The sequence below is a fragment of the Narcine bancroftii genome, chromosome 5, assembly GCF_036971445.1.
Source record: "Narcine bancroftii isolate sNarBan1 chromosome 5, sNarBan1.hap1, whole genome shotgun sequence".
Classification (NCBI taxonomy): domain Eukaryota; kingdom Metazoa; phylum Chordata; class Chondrichthyes; order Torpediniformes; family Narcinidae; genus Narcine; species Narcine bancroftii.
In genome coordinates this window covers 171,158,784-171,174,437 of record NC_091473.1, presented here as the reverse complement: position 1 = coordinate 171,174,437, position 15,654 = coordinate 171,158,784, and the positions used below count along the sequence as shown (strand labels likewise).

Genomic DNA, 15,654 nt, shown 5'->3' with positions numbered 1-15,654 from the left:
TGTGAAGGGAAGATGGGTAGATAATGGCAACCCCTTCCAGTATTCCTAGCTAGCTTTAGCAACCCAAGATGCAAAACTATACAGGCCGTGCAAATTATCCACTCTGTGGATGGACGGATTCTGGAGTGTACCCAGCGCGTCAATATTCACCCCATTCATTACTTCATTATCCTCCTTCAGTGAGCATTAATATAACTACTTGGCTAGTATTCTACTCTAAATTTATCCCCGATGGGTCCCACACCAATTCCCAACTTTCATGCCAATCAAAGATTTTTGGATTCTTTTTATCAAGTCTCACTGTTCTCATCGTCTCCCCTTTTTCATTGCCAATCTCATTTCCTTCTTCACCCCCCACTTACAATTTATTGTCAGAATCCACTTGGTGTGCATTAAACCTCTTGCTTCCTCACATTCTCTTTCCCTCTCCTGCAAGGACACCCTCACTTTGGTCCCCTTATCTTCCTTCCCTGAAGGAGTGCACCAATCTGAAACACCTTCTTTAAAGATTAAATATCATTTTTTTTCCCTCCCAATCACTTTTCCTGTCAATATTTGATGCTACTTTAATCCTGCTCATGGTTTCTTCTTTCAATTAAACATCCCCAAATTCTACTTTAGGTTGTTCTTTGCTGTTCAACATTTCAGAGCTATGCTTTATGAAAAGATGATAACACTGACATGGTGTACGATTGGCCCAGCACATTTCATATCAAGCACGGTCCCGGTCTTAATTGGGCCAAGAGCATTCTGTCCACAGACGTTCTTCTGAATGCATTTCAGGAAATCCTCCTCTTTCTTTCACTGCACAAGAACATGATCCCGAATGACGTTTGATTACCAAAATCCTCCAGTTTCCCCATTCCACAGCCATTGCACGCCTGGAGTTAACCAGAAAAGTCTGCAGATTCTGGGGTCAAGTGCAAGACATAAAAATGCTGGAGAAACTCAGCAGCGTCGATAGGAAGTAAACAGTATTTTGGGGCTGAGAGATTTCCATCGAAGAGCTTAGGCCTGAAGTGTTGATTGGCTTTTACTTCCTCCGATGTTGCACGAGTTTCACCAGCACTTTTTGTCCCTTGCCGATTTCCTTCTGTGTTGTGCTTTGTGCATAGTTTATTTTTGCTTCTCACTGCTCGAGATTCTGTTGTTGCCCCTCCAAGCCGCCCTCTCCTTCCATCACCACGTGTATCACTGTCGCCACTCATTGGATCACTATGTGACACTGGTCCTTGTTGCTCTTAAGCTGCATAGCTGTTTATTATCTATTATTATCATCATTCTGTTTGTATCTCAGACAGTCTTAAAAGATATGTAAAAATTTCAAATGGGTTGTCAGTACTCAGATTTCAATTTGCCAAATTTGAACCATAATTCAACTTGAAACAGACACAAATTTGACGAAATGTTCATTGGACAGGTTTTTAGTTATTTTTGGTGAACTTTTAACCTTAATGTAATTACTAAACTACAGTTTTTCTCCTTTTCAGTCAAATATGATCTGAATGACCCCAGGAAGCAAGCCAAGCTGGACCTCCTCAACAATATAACCACAGGCCTGGTGTTCATAATAGTTATTGTCAACATATTCATTACAGCATTTGGAGTGCAGAAACCACAACACCAAGCAAACGCGCATTCTCTTTAGCAACCACTAAAAAATCAGGTACATCCATCATCTCCACTCTACGTTAAGGACATAGTCTATACGTGCGAGAATCTGCGTGTGAGAATCTGGGTGGTCGAAGTAATTGTTGCAAATTGACTCAGATTTTTATCCACGTCCACTGAATATCTCTATTTGATTTTCAGCTCGCTATCAGATGTAACAAAAATGATTGAAACTTTTTGTGTCAGGTTTGGAACATGTAAATCCCAGATTGCTCAGCATTTTTGGATGTGGGCCACATTCAGAAAAATACAAGGTGCCATGGCCAAACAATATTAAGCCCGGCAGGCAGTTTTCAACTGCAAATAAAACTGTTTTTACACCAGAAAACCCCTGTGCCATCAAATGTTCATTTTCTACCAAAATAACTATTCGACACTACTGAACAGTTTAACTGTTGACATTACAGTAGTTTATTGATGTGCTCACATCGTACAGTAGGCATTTCTGTATCAACTCCTCCTGAATTTAATTTAAATTTATACAACAAAACCTTTAGTCAAAAAGCAGTGTAAAATAAAAAGATGAGTGCAAAATAAGAACAGGAGAAAAGATCAAGAAAGGGACAAGGCCGTCTCCATCTTTCCTCCGCAGCTCTCAGTGAATATTAAAGTTTCCTGCTTCATCACATCTTGTGTCGGCCGGGTGTGAATTCTGTTCCTCCTCAGCTGATGCCAGAGTCTGATCGACAACGTATGATCTTAGTGTCTCAGTTTCTCTGATGACCTTTGCTGGGGTCCATGTTTTCAACATTGGACCTTGAATATGCACAGGCTGCCCTCTGAAGATTCTGGCAATGTTTGTGCACATTTGTTATAATGCTGCCGTCCTTCTTCTTGCATGTCAGCCAGTCTTCTGGTTTCCTCCTGGTCTTCTGGAGGGTGTATTTTGCTTGGTAGAGTTGTTTTATATCTCCTGTCATTTAGAAGTTCTGCCGGTGACTTCATGTCATTCCTTAAAGGTGTTGCTCGTAATAACAGTAGAGCTAGGGATGGGTCTGCTTTTGTTTTGCGACACTTAACTCGTGTGTGTTTCAGTTTGAACCCATGACCTTTGGGGTAGTATAGGGATGATGTAGTGATAAATCCATACTCTGCAGCCAGCTTTTGGAATTCTTGTGACGTAAACGGTGTTCCATTGCCACATGCTACTTTCTCGGATATTCCTTGTTGAGCAAGGAGTGCTCTCATTTCTGAAGTGATAGTTGATGCTCTCAGGTCTTTCACCCTTTTGACAAATGAAAGCAGAGTAGTTACAGGCTACTATTAAATGTCACTCTTGATTCTCGGCGAATAAGTCTGCTCCCACTGTGTGGCGTGGCCTGGCAGGTACTTCTATGGATATCATTTCCTCTTTGTTGTGTGTTTCTGTTGGTCCTTTTGGATATCTTCTCTCTCAATTATGAGATCCAGATGAAGACCAATTGCAACTCCTGGCAACTATCCAGACCTAGAATTGCTGGTCCATCTGCGTCTACCATGTAGAATGTACAGAGGATGTTCTTTCCCTTATGGCGGCCATTGATCTTGGTTCTCCCTAACTGCTTGATCATGGGTCTACCATAAGCCATTAATGTGACGTTTGCGGTTTCCAATGCACCGTCCTTTGGATACCCTGTTATTATGTTCTCTGGGAACATCTGGCGGTAGAGTCTGAGTGGAGGGACATTGCCTTGTGATCCAGTATCCAGCTTCACCTTTAGGTTAAATATCGTAGGCTTGTTCTAGATCACACATGTCAAACTCTGGCCTGCGGGCCAAATAATTATATTTGGCCCGCAAGATCATATCAAAAATGTATTAGAGGTGGCCCGCTGGCCGCCACGCCAGTATAGCACATGCACAGTAACCGCTGTGTCCCAGGGTGAGAGAGAGAGAGAAAAATCCTGGTCCTTGAAAAGTAGTGGTGGGTGGTTTTATAAACACACTGTCGTGTCCCCCCGCCCACCCCCCACCGCAGTGCGGCCTGGCCAGTGTCAGGGGAAGCCAAGGCCGCTTCCCAGCACCCAGAACCCCAGTGGCACAGCGTTTCTTGGAGCTGCAGATGGAGTCGGGACGCCGGAGGGAAGATTGGGGCTCTCCGCCGGGCGATGGGGGCGCCGGCCGCCCTGCGCCTTCCCACTGGACCAGCGGCGGGTGCCCGGAGTACACGTGGAGAGCGAGGCTGGTCGGGCAGGTAGGGTGGAATCCCCCGCCAATCTTGGGAGTGGCGTGGGCTGGATCGGGATTAGCCGCGCTCACCTGCTCCTCCACCGCCGACCGGGATCCCAGCGCGGTCCTGAGCGCAGAGACTGCCCTGGAAAGGTCCTGGGACACCGGCACGGAAAGAAGAGCAGGGTCCGTAGAACATTACAGATCAGAAACAGGCCCTTCGGCCCTTTGACTCTACCTCGTGAAAACCCAACACTGGAGAAACTCAGCGGGTTAAACCATATCCTTTATCCAGCAGAGAGGTACCTGACAATGTTTGGCCCTTGATCCCCCTCATCAATGTATGAGCGAAAGTCTGTGGTTCTCGTAAAAACACCAGAAGGGAGAAACTCAGCAGGTCAAAGGGGGTCCGGGAGAAACTCAGCAGGTCAAAGGGGGATCCGGGAGAAACTCAGCAGGTCAAGGGGGGTCCGGCAGAAACTCAGCAGGTCAAGGGGGGTCCGGCAGAAACTCAGCAGGTCAAGGGGGGTCCGGCAGAAACTCAGCAGGTCAAGGGGGGTCCGGCAGAAACTCAGCAGGTCAAGGGGGGTCCGGCAGAAACTCAGCAGGTTAAGGGGGGTCCAGCAGAAACTCAGCAGGTCAAGGGGGGTCCGGCAGAAACTCAGCAGGTCAAGGGGGGTCCGGGAGAAATTCAGGGGGAGCCTGACCTCGCCAGGACCGTTGCCCACTCCCCCTCCCTGCCGCAGGCCGACACGCGACTCACGGTGACGGGGCCGCTGATCCGCCGAGATGCTGCCCTGCAACGAGAGCCGATGCCCCCACACTTTCGTTGTCCAACCCGATCGCCCGCAAACCCCGCCCTCCCGCACACAGGCCTGAGTAAGTATTATGAACTTTAATCTCAGGATAAAACGATCTTCCAATAGTTTCATGTCACAGTGATAAATATATTCCTGGTTAAAAATGGTCCTGCACCTGGATACAAGCTCATTAGGCATAAAACTTGAAAAGTGTGTCAATCAAAGGATATCTGTACCAATGGAAAAAGGGCATGGCAAATAACCCTGCTAGAGTTCATGCCCACAATCAGTCACCCATTTGATTATTTCAGGAATCATGTTATTCTCCCACATTCTCAATAGCCCTCAGATTTTACTATTCGACAGCACACTAGCAACATTTGACAAATCCTCTATAGAGAAATATTATTTATTGAATATTTTATTTCTCATTTGTTAATGCTTCTGAAAGAGTTTATCCAAAACTATTATTAAACATTTATTTTAATAAGAAAAAGTTTAACATTACATATGTTGAAAGAAGAGAAAACATGCAGATGTTGTTGAAAATTTTCAATAAATATTTAGTTCAGGCCTCGACTTAGTCCAAGTTTTTAAATTTTGGCCCTCCGTGAATTTGAGTTTGACACCCCTGTTCTAGATTGTCATCTTTCATCTCACCTGACATCTCGTGAAGGTGTATGGATTCTATGTCCAGTATCTGGGTGTCCTGAGTCCACGTTGTTGTTTCCTTCAGACTTGCACAGCTTCATCCAGTGGTTTGCTTTACCACAAGCTCTACATTTAGGACCATAGGCAGGGCATTTATTTTGATCAAAGGGGTGTTGTCTGCCGTATCTCCTGCAGGTCTTGGGGGTTTGCATTCTTCTGATTGTGTTCTTTATAGAATCAACCTCTTTACTGTGGGTGGGTCTGCATAGATAGGGATTTTATTTGCATCCTCGAGGCTTCAAAGGCTCTGGCTGTGTCTACAACTTTGGCCAGCTTCAAGTTATCCTTCCCTATAAGAGACTTTTGCACTTCGGGATGGGCACTCCCTCATAATCTTTCCTCTATATTCTTAAATCTGCATTTTGCAGCAACAATTTTTAGTCTAGTGAGGAAGTTATCAACAGTTTCATCAGTCTCTTGCATTAAGCCTTACCGTTTAATTCTATGATTAGACTTGGGTTCAAGGTGAGAAGCAAACTTTACAAATATCTGTTCTGGATCATCTTATTTCTCCACCTCTGTAAGCTCCCAGCTATTAAATAAGTCAAGGCCTCGCTCCCCTGTCCAGAGAAGTGTATAACTGACCTTCCCCTCAGCTGTTGCATTTTTAAAATAGCTTTTCAATGCTAAATTTCACTTCTACTGAAACTTTGGAAATGATTCAACAATGTCGTCAGCCTCCCCGTCCATCACTGGGTGAAATGACGTTGCTCCAGCCATTTTTTTTTTTTTGAGTAATATTTTTTCTATTTTTCCCCATTTATATTTTAGTGACTTACAATCAATTGTATGGCTTTATTCTTGTTTTCTTATACCACTGCCACCATGTTACGTCTCTGTGTTACTTGGGAGGCTTCTTAAATAACAAGAGATGCAAGATTCAAATAAAATGGATTTACTTACTGATGTCTTCCACCATCTCAGGAAACAGTTCACACACACTCATACATATGCCCCACAGTGGTGCACTATTCTTATGCGGTTACAAAATAGTTCACATTATCCTGACTATATAACAATTGGTGTAAATGAAACCCTTGATTGTTCGATATTTAGAATAAATTATTCGCAACCAATCAGATCTCCCGGATAAAATATATTACTTGAAATAACCCACATTGTTCAGTCTGTTTGAGAAGGCTGTGATGCTTTTGGTGTTTTGGGGTTTCTCAAATTGTTAAGATATATATCCATCAAGTCAACCTACAGATGTGTTTGGTATTAACAGCACTGTGAAATTCATTTAAAATTTCAAGTGAATTCTCCCAAAACTATCAACATCGGCTTTCATAGTGGAGATCAATTAATGTAGTAGGCATAATGTAGTTAATCATCCACATGCTCCTTAAGTGGCAGATTTTAAGTCGAGAAACAACCCAGTTTCAGTTCAGTGCAGAAGCAAACACGGACAGGAAGTGACAAAACCGGGCAGGGATAGCAACGAAAATCATAGTTAAAGTTGATTGTTAAAGGCTTCTGGAAATGGGCAGAGAATGGAAAAGGCATCAGTACTGCTGTGTCAGTCAAGATGATCTACCCAAATTATGATTGGCTCTCAGAATGAGGAACAGTGTAGTTGACTGGTTGAAAATGGAATAATTTGTTCCTTGGTGCTCCTTGAGAATTGAGGCGTGCTTTCAAAAAGCATGGTTCTTGCCACATCAGGTCTGCTAAAACTCGTGTCATTTTTTCGACTCCTGAAATAGCAGCTTAAGTATTGCTGATAAGATTTCTAAATAATAGAAGAAATTCCAAATATTAAGGGAATCACTGAATATTAAGATCGCAAGATATAGGAGCAGGAGTCGGTCCATCGAGTCTGCTCTGCCGTTCTAATCGTGAGCTGATCCACCCTCCCACTCAGCCCCACTCCCCGGTTCCATAACCCTTAACTTGACCATTTCTAAATAAAAAAATGCTGGATGGTTGGACTGGGGATTAATGGCCTGTCTCTATGTTGTATGACTCCATAACACCACAACTCTGACTTTGGAAACAAGTGATAGAGAGTTAGTGCAGGAAAGTAGGGTTGATGTTCCAGATCAGCAATGATCTCCTGAGTTTGAATCTGGTGCTGCCTTGGAGGAATCTCCCCATGACCTGCATGGGTTTTATCTGGTTGCTCCAGTTTCTTCCCACCCTCCAAAACACATGGGAGGGGGGGGATTGGTAAGTTACTTGAGCATAATTTGGTGGCATAGATTTCATGTGGTGCATCATAAAAATTAAACTTAAATTATAGAACTGCAGGGCAAGCACAAGGGACAGAATGGCCCGCTGTGATTTCTTGTATTCCCATGTTCTCATTGTAGCTGGGCCTTTGTTAAATGACTGAATGTGGAACCAAGCTGTCTAATGGGCCTTTGCATTTACTCTCGTCTCTTCTAGCTGATGATCCACCAGGAACGTTAAAATGAAATGGACATCACACGCACCCTTGGCAGGGTCATTATGGAGAAGAGAGAGCTTTAGAAGACCAGACTTTTCACAAAGTCACTCTGAACTTCAGCCTCCAGTTAAAATAAATATTTCAATTGATTAGGTTTTATAAAATATAGCTCTATCCTTTCTATCGGTACATTTGAAGAATAATGTTGACCATGTATTTTGTAATTTATGAACAGAAGAATCTGCATCTTATAAAATAAGTATTATTTGAGTGTTCAGAGGTAAGAAATTAAAAATATTAATTATGTTAAACCAGTCAACAAAAAATGGCAATTTCTAAATATGTTTTAATAGTCTTTTGGCAGTAACAGTATCAGACAGACATTATACAAGAATGCATACGCGAAGAGACCAGGTGGAGCCCACTTTGGCCCTGACCTTATGCCATCATTCAGTAAGGTCAATGTTGATTTGCTCTGGGGCTCAGTTCCTCTTCGGTGTCAGTTTTACATACTATAGTTCTCAATTCTATGATCTTTCAGAACCTATCTACCTTCTCTTTATATAACTCTAACCCTCTTGACCTTATCATGCCCCTTTCGGATCTTAAATGTTTCAATAAACTCTCCCTTCATTCTTTTTCACTCCAACTTTGTAACAGGACAGCTCTTTCATCCCATGAATCACCCAAGTGAATCTCTTCAGGACCATCTCTAATGCCATTATATCTTTATCTTGAATAAGGGGTCCAAAACTGTACAAAGTCCTTTGCCTGACCCACACCCTGTAGAATTGTGTCTAACCCTAAAGTACTTCTGTACTTTAGCTCCCAACACCCAATCAATAAAGCTAATGTGGCCATTTAATCACTTGCTGTGCCTACCTGCTAAGTTTTGATTTTTCATACCTGGATTCCTCTGTACTTCACCCATTTGTCATCTCTCTCCTCTTAAATAATAGTGATCTTTTTTATTCCTCCTGTTGCCATCATGTTTTCAGACACACTTTCCTATAATCAAACTCCATTTGCCAAGATTTTGCCCCCTCACTTAAACCATCCCAGAGCCCAATTATCCACACTGCAACATGGCCTCTTGCCCTCTCTTCTATCTTCAGCAAATTTGGAAAGCTAACACTCTGCTTTCTCCGATAGGTCATTATTAAAAATATTAAATAATTGAGAATGCTCACACCTTTTAACGTGCTAATTTTCTCTGATTGGCCAATCAGAAGAGATTGGAAGAAGTGCTTACCAATCACTATGTACATTAACTCACTTTTCTCTCACCGACCAAGATTAGAACTGTACCAGGCTTCCTCTATCCACTCACCAAGCTCTCTAGCTCCCAACTTCCCCCAGACTCCCACTCTCCATGCACCCTATCTCTACTCCCTGCTCAGTAAGTGTACAAACTCTTACTATCCTGCATCTCCAGAGTCTCCTAAACTCCCTCTCACTGCATGGCTTCCATCCTTCTTCCAGACCCCCCCCACCTTATCTATTCAATAGACTGGTGTCTCCACTCACCAGGCCTATGCTTCTCCATAGTCTCAAGCTCCATTTCAGAATGTTGCCCAAGTTCATAAATAGGTGGGCTGTTTCAACATGTAACAAAAGACAGACACAGAACATGGTTTGCTTTAAATGTAGATTAAACAATTTCCGCCTTCAAAACATACCTGTACAAAGTGTGAAACATTTTAAAAGGTGGTTTTGTTTTTGCCACTCTGGAAACTTATACAGTAAAATCCTTTTTATCTAGAATTCGAGAAACCAACAACCTCAAACAATAGGCAAAAAAAATTCAGAAAATAAATGGGTAAAAAAAATACAGAAATTTAAAATTGGCGCACCTTGCCGTTCACGCAGTCTCAAGCAACCAGAAAGCTCGCTAATCTGACATCTACCAATACCCTGCAGGTGCCGGATACCAGGGGTTTTACTGTAATTAGAATAGTAGATATATTTTCAGAAAAACTGCTTATTTTATTCCCCTCATTTGATTCTAAAGGGCTACTGTAATTCTTGTGACTCTTTAATGTGTTTCTTCATATCAAAATGCAATTTCTTCCTGTCCCATTTTAATTTTGATGTTTATCTTGCATTTCACTTTTATCCATCCATTATAATTCTTCATAATGATGGACACTTTTTACACTGCTCTTTAGTCATTTTCTTTGTGTCCACTTGATTTCCCATCACTATCCATTGATCTCCACCAACTGTATAAGTGAACAATGGCTCAGCCCAAGATTAGGCTTGGCAGTGACCCCCCCCCCCCAGCATCTGTCAACTCTCCATGGAAAAAATTCTTGACATGTTATGAAGGACGATCTGTGCATTTATTTGCCACTTACGAATCTTAGCTCCAGTGAACAATTCTGGAATCGGAGTGCAAATCACAGACATATTTATCACAGTTGCCAGAGGATGAATTTCAGCTTCCGAGAGTTAAAATTAAGATAATTGGGAATAGATTATGAATAAATTAAAACAATTTAACAAAATAATTGGCTCACTTTGATAGGTTTCAAATTTTGCACATAAAACATGCAAAAAGCAGCAGTGATTATGCTTTTGTGAATTCATTTACATCAAATAGAAGTTTATCGTAGAGACAGATCCTTGGGTCCACAAGGTGTAGACTGATCCCCATGCCCATCTAAATCAATTCAGCTTGCCTGCATTCATTTCACTATTCAAATACCTGACAAGATGCCCTTTAAATGTTGTTACTGTCCCTGCCTCCATTACCTCCTCAGAAAGCTTCATTCCAGATACCAAGCACTCTGTGTGGAAAAAACCTACCTCTCAGATCCTCTTTAAATCTCCTCCCTTTCATCTTAAACCCACGTCCTCTTGTTTGAGACATCCCTACCCATGGAAACCAACACTTTATCTATGTCTCTCATAACAATGGACAACAATTTTTTTCCCCCCAAAAGGATTGCTTCCTGAAAAAAGGGGGATTAAGATAGACAGCTTCAAGCTGTCAGATTTGCTGCAACACGTAGGAAGTTGGAGAAACATTAAATTTTATTGAATTCTTCATGTTTGATGAAGCTGACACATGGTGTTAGTTCAACTGAACAAAAAAATGTTTTGCCGCCAATTTTCATTTGTAGCAATAGTTCAGCAATAGCCAGACGGCATTCGTGGATTCCAGTTGCCCCGATACTATTCGCAATGTCCTGGTGAAACCTTCCACCAAGTTGGTCACTGACTCCACAAAAATAGGTTATATCTAATAAAAATAGTATGAGACAAGAATATTTTAAGGTGATTTTCAACAGCAGCTCAAAATCTATAAAATACACCCAAAAGTGTTCAGGAAGCAAAATCTTCATTGTCCAGTGTAATCGTATATATCTGGACAAGCATACCCAACAACTCACTGAAGTCCATGTAGACAATGTCTACCCATCTTGCCCTCATCAATCCTCTTGATCAGCCCTTCGAAAATAATCGCACACGAGACAAGATTTCCCTATGCACAAAAATGATTCAAAAATCAGTCTTTACCTTTCCAAACACAAAGAGATCCTGTCCTTCAGAATCCCTTCCCATAACACTCCAAACACTAGTGCAAGGCTCACTGGCCTGTAGTTCCCAGATCCTTCGTAAATAAAAGCACAACATTAGCTATCCGTCAGTTTCATGGGACTTCATCTATGGCGAATGAAGAAGTACAACTGTCTACCAAAGCCTTAGCAATCTCTTTCCTTCCTTCTTATAACATTCCGGGATGTACTAATTTAAACCCCAAATTTGTGTTCACATTATGACTCTTATTTTATCTTAACCAATTACATCATTCAGGTTTCTTGTGATGCTGTTCATCTCTGAGCCATCACAGAAGACAAGTCCGAAAACTCGTATCCATTATCCCACATTTTCCCAAGCTCAGTGGGAATTCAAAGTAATTTGAACGGAGAAATGCTGGAGGACCTTGGTGCCATTGGTCTTGCACAGTCCATAGAAGGTATATTACCGCCATTTCAGGCCCCAGCTCTTCCTCATACCTTGAGTAAGGGCTCAGGCCGAAGACATCAGTAATATATCTTTACGTCCAATGGACGGTGCAAGACCAATGGCACCAAAATCCTCCAGCATTGCTGCGTTTTGACTACAATCACAGCATCAACAGACTTACTTGTTTCATTCAAAGTAGTTCAACTGCCCAGACATTAAAATCATGCATGTTGTAAAAAAAAACTTCAACTACACAGCTTGCATCATCTACCCTACAGTCAACAAGCAATTGTTTGAGCATGGGCACATACTATGACCCAGCTAAGCTCATGTGAAAGATGCTTCAAACATTTATGCCTAAAAATTTACATTAGATCACTTATATAGTTTCCAGAAAGTGGTTTTCAATCTAAAAGACTGTTTCACTGGACAGCGACAGAACAACGGGATTTGAACAAGTGTCAACTGTGACTTGAACCTCAGCCAAAGATCATGGCACTGTAAAAGACCAGTTCATTAGTAGGCTTTATTTCAATTTTATTTGTTTGTAGTTTGAATCAGATTATAATACATGCATTTTATTAACATGGAATTGACTTTTAAATTGCTGCTTCACATTTCTGATTTTATTATTTAAAATGTTAAACTGAACAATGGCAGCAACAGTGAAATTTAAATCCATTTCTCTTGCATTTTTGTGCAAACTTTAAATCATAGTTACTGTTTTTCAGTGTTGTATTTTCTATCAGTATTTACAATTTATACTGTACTTATTCTTAGCCAAATACTACCAATCTGTTTATAAACTGTTTATTTTTGTTTATAACTGTCCATTTACAATATGTTGTGATTTTTGCTTTAAAATTTCCCATTGTGTACACTCTTATAAAGTTTTAAAAAAAACTATTTACAAAACAATGCAAGTTTTAAGACATTAAATGCAGTGCACTAAGAAAATACAAAAATGGGGATGTGCTTTTCTGAAGGATCGTTGAACACATTCCTGCTCTGGGAGTCAACTTCACGGATCAGGCACGTGACCTTTCAAAATGTCACCAGCTGGAGAAAGTAAAACACTGTCTGCATTTTGACCCACAATCATTGCAGGTTTGGTCAGATTCCAGCCTCACTTAAAACGGGAAATGTCGCCATGATTTCGCTTTAAGTATAAATCACACAGAGGAACTACTGAAATTCCAGGATTGGAACTGGCCACAAAAAAAAATCAAATTGTTGTGGTCAGACAAAGAATTGATGTATAATTATCAATAAATCGTGCAAGTGTTCAAATATAAAAAAAAAGAGTATATTTGGATACATTTCATTTTGGCTTTACCCGAGAAAAAGCAAAAGTGAACAGGCAGCTTGAATTACACTCCAGCTTATTTTCTTAGTCATTGAAGTCAATTTCTGCCAATAGTGAAACTGCCTTACAGCAGGCAAAAGGCAATTTTGTGTAATATGACAGTTTTTATTACATGGCAATATCTTGAATCTTGGAGTTTGCTTCACTGAGCACCATCGCACTGTCCGCATCAGTGACAGACATCACCTCGTGGCCAACCATTTCAACTCTGCGCCTCACTCCTGCTCTGATATGTCCGTCCACGGCCTCATGTCACATCAAACCAAGAATGCCCTGAATTTGGAGGAGCAACACCCAACTTTCTAGCATTCTCCAACCGGATGGCATTAACATCACCTCTGGTTTCTCCCAACCTACTCCCCATTCCTTCTCTTTCCATCCCTTGGTTTTTTTTCCCTCCAGCTCACCACCCCTCCTTTTGTTTGCTGCCTTATCCACCCATTACCTCCTGGCTGTGGGACAGTGCTCCTCCCCATCACTATTTTGTTCGGGCACCTGTCCACATTTTGTCCATCCCTTGATGAAGGAATGTCGGTTATGTATCTGCTATATAAATTATCTGTCTGACCTGCTGATTTTTCTCCAGCTTTGTGTTTTCACTTCAACGTCGGTGGCTGCAGACTTTCGTGTTTTACTTCTTGATAGAGGGTTCACACCAGAAACGGTGATCGGCATTTGTTCGGAGTTCCTTCAGCAATTTTTTGATTAAAATGGGATCCAATGTTCATTTGTACACTAGTTTCATAGATTTAGAACCCCTTGGTGCAGAAATTTACCTTTAGTCAACAACATTGGTCACGTAGTTGTCTTACCTTCTATGCATTTGATTCCATTTAATTCATTGACTTGATTTGAATAGAGTTTTTGGGATTAAGTACCCCGGGCAGCTGATACTCTCACACACACAGTATGTTAAGTACTAGTGATCAAAGGGCAATTTTTCCCCCTTTTCAACTTCAAATGACTGGGAAAATTCATTTGTTTTTAAATATTGCATTTCATTTCTAACATACAATAACAGAAGCATTTTTATTAAAGAAAGTATGTCTAACCACATTGACCTGTCCTTTGTTTTGATGTTAAATAGTTTAATCTTAAATAGTTTTATGCCCATTTTGTTTGGATTGAGCAACACAGATATATCAGGGACATGTGGAGAACAGAGGCATGTCTGGGTTTGTTAACGCTCCATTCCCTCATGACAGTCATTTTCCCCAGGGAGTTTTTCCTGCTTTACTCCAAGATAAATATGGCCTCGCTCGACTTTCACTTGGTATTATTTAACTGCACATCGGAAATAATCTTTGGATAGTACCGACCATCATTTTCCATACAATACTTGACTAATTAAAAAGAATTTAACACAGTGTCTCATTATAAACCAGCAAAACTAAAGCTGTTGGAGGGAAGGGTAAAAGCTGCCTGATGTTTGGTTTAATACAGGAAACAAAGTCACCATGAAAGATGGTTACTTGGGCTGAAAGTAGTTATGTATCCTCAAGGGACCACTGTTTTCCTGAATGTGTTCATGGACGATACCTGGGTGTTAAGAATTTTCAGGTGAAGCAATTGCAATAAGCAGTGAGGAGCATCGTGAGAGACCTTGAAAGTATATCCTGGAATGGGCAAATTAAATTCAGCAAGGAGATGTATAAATTATACACTTTGAAAGCAACCAGGAATATAAAGGGTAAAAATTGAGAAAGAGTGCAGGGAAGGAAACTGGTTATAAATTCAAATATTTGATGCTGTCGTAGTATGTTGAGAAGGCCTTTTTTAAAAAACATACTGGATATTGGACAATATAATCCGAGAGTACAAAAGCAAGGAGGTTTATGTTCTAAAGATTGTGAAGCCGTGGCTCGCATGCGATATTCAATTGCAGGATGGATGTGAACTCCCAGGTAAGAGTATTGAAATGATTTACAGGAGTGGTCCCAGTGATCAGGGCTTCAGTTCTGTGGTCTATTTGGAGAAGCTCTAGAATGCAATGCAATTTTAAGAAAATATTCAACATTGTGAGGAGTCTTAAGTGAGTAGGAACAAAGATAAACTTCCCATTACAGAAGGGAGGGGCACAGGTTTAAAATTATTAGCGAGAGTTAAAGGAGGTAATGTAACAGGCTGCTGAACGTGCCACGACCAGAGTGGCGACCTGACATCTGGAGCCTGGGGCCGACACAACCAGCCGAGACGGGCTATGGTGTTCAAAGTCGGCGCTCGACTCCGCAACACATGGCTGGAGCAGCCCACTCCAATGGGCTGGCCAGCGGCAGCCAATCGGGTGGAGCTAGGGAAGCAGCCACACCTGGGGATGAGGGGGGGTGGGGTCACTGAGTGGCTGCTCCCTGGGTAGCACTAAATGCCTAATCCCTGGAGGTAGATGGTAATGCCACCAATCGGGTGGTATGATGACATCAGAGATGGGCTTCTGAGCCCTTTATAAGCAGAGCTGCCAGCACGATAAACCAGTGTTGAATTCACTCCTGTAGTCAGTGTCTCTTCTTTGAGCGTAACCTCTCCAGCAGCAGCAGCCACTACAGTGGTGATCCCTGACTAGTCCAACTGGCATCATGGACCTGAAGAATGAGCAACCA

At 41.6% G+C, this 15,654-nt stretch overlaps 1 protein-coding gene across 1 annotated transcript in view; it reads left to right on the top strand.

Annotated features, from left to right (window-relative positions):
* The window catches only part of ninj1 (ninjurin 1), a 37,577-nt gene extending 23,520 nt beyond the window's left edge, over positions 1-14,057 (top strand). Inside the window, exons 3-4 of the mRNA XM_069939754.1 lie at positions 1,491-1,666; positions 7,719-14,057. Of these exons, the coding sequence (XP_069795855.1) occupies positions 1,491-1,648 (158 nt within the window). The 3' untranslated portion in view covers positions 1,649-1,666; positions 7,719-14,057. The remainder of the gene's footprint in view (positions 1-1,490; positions 1,667-7,718) is intronic.
* Positions 14,058-15,654: the final 1,597 nt, after the last annotated feature.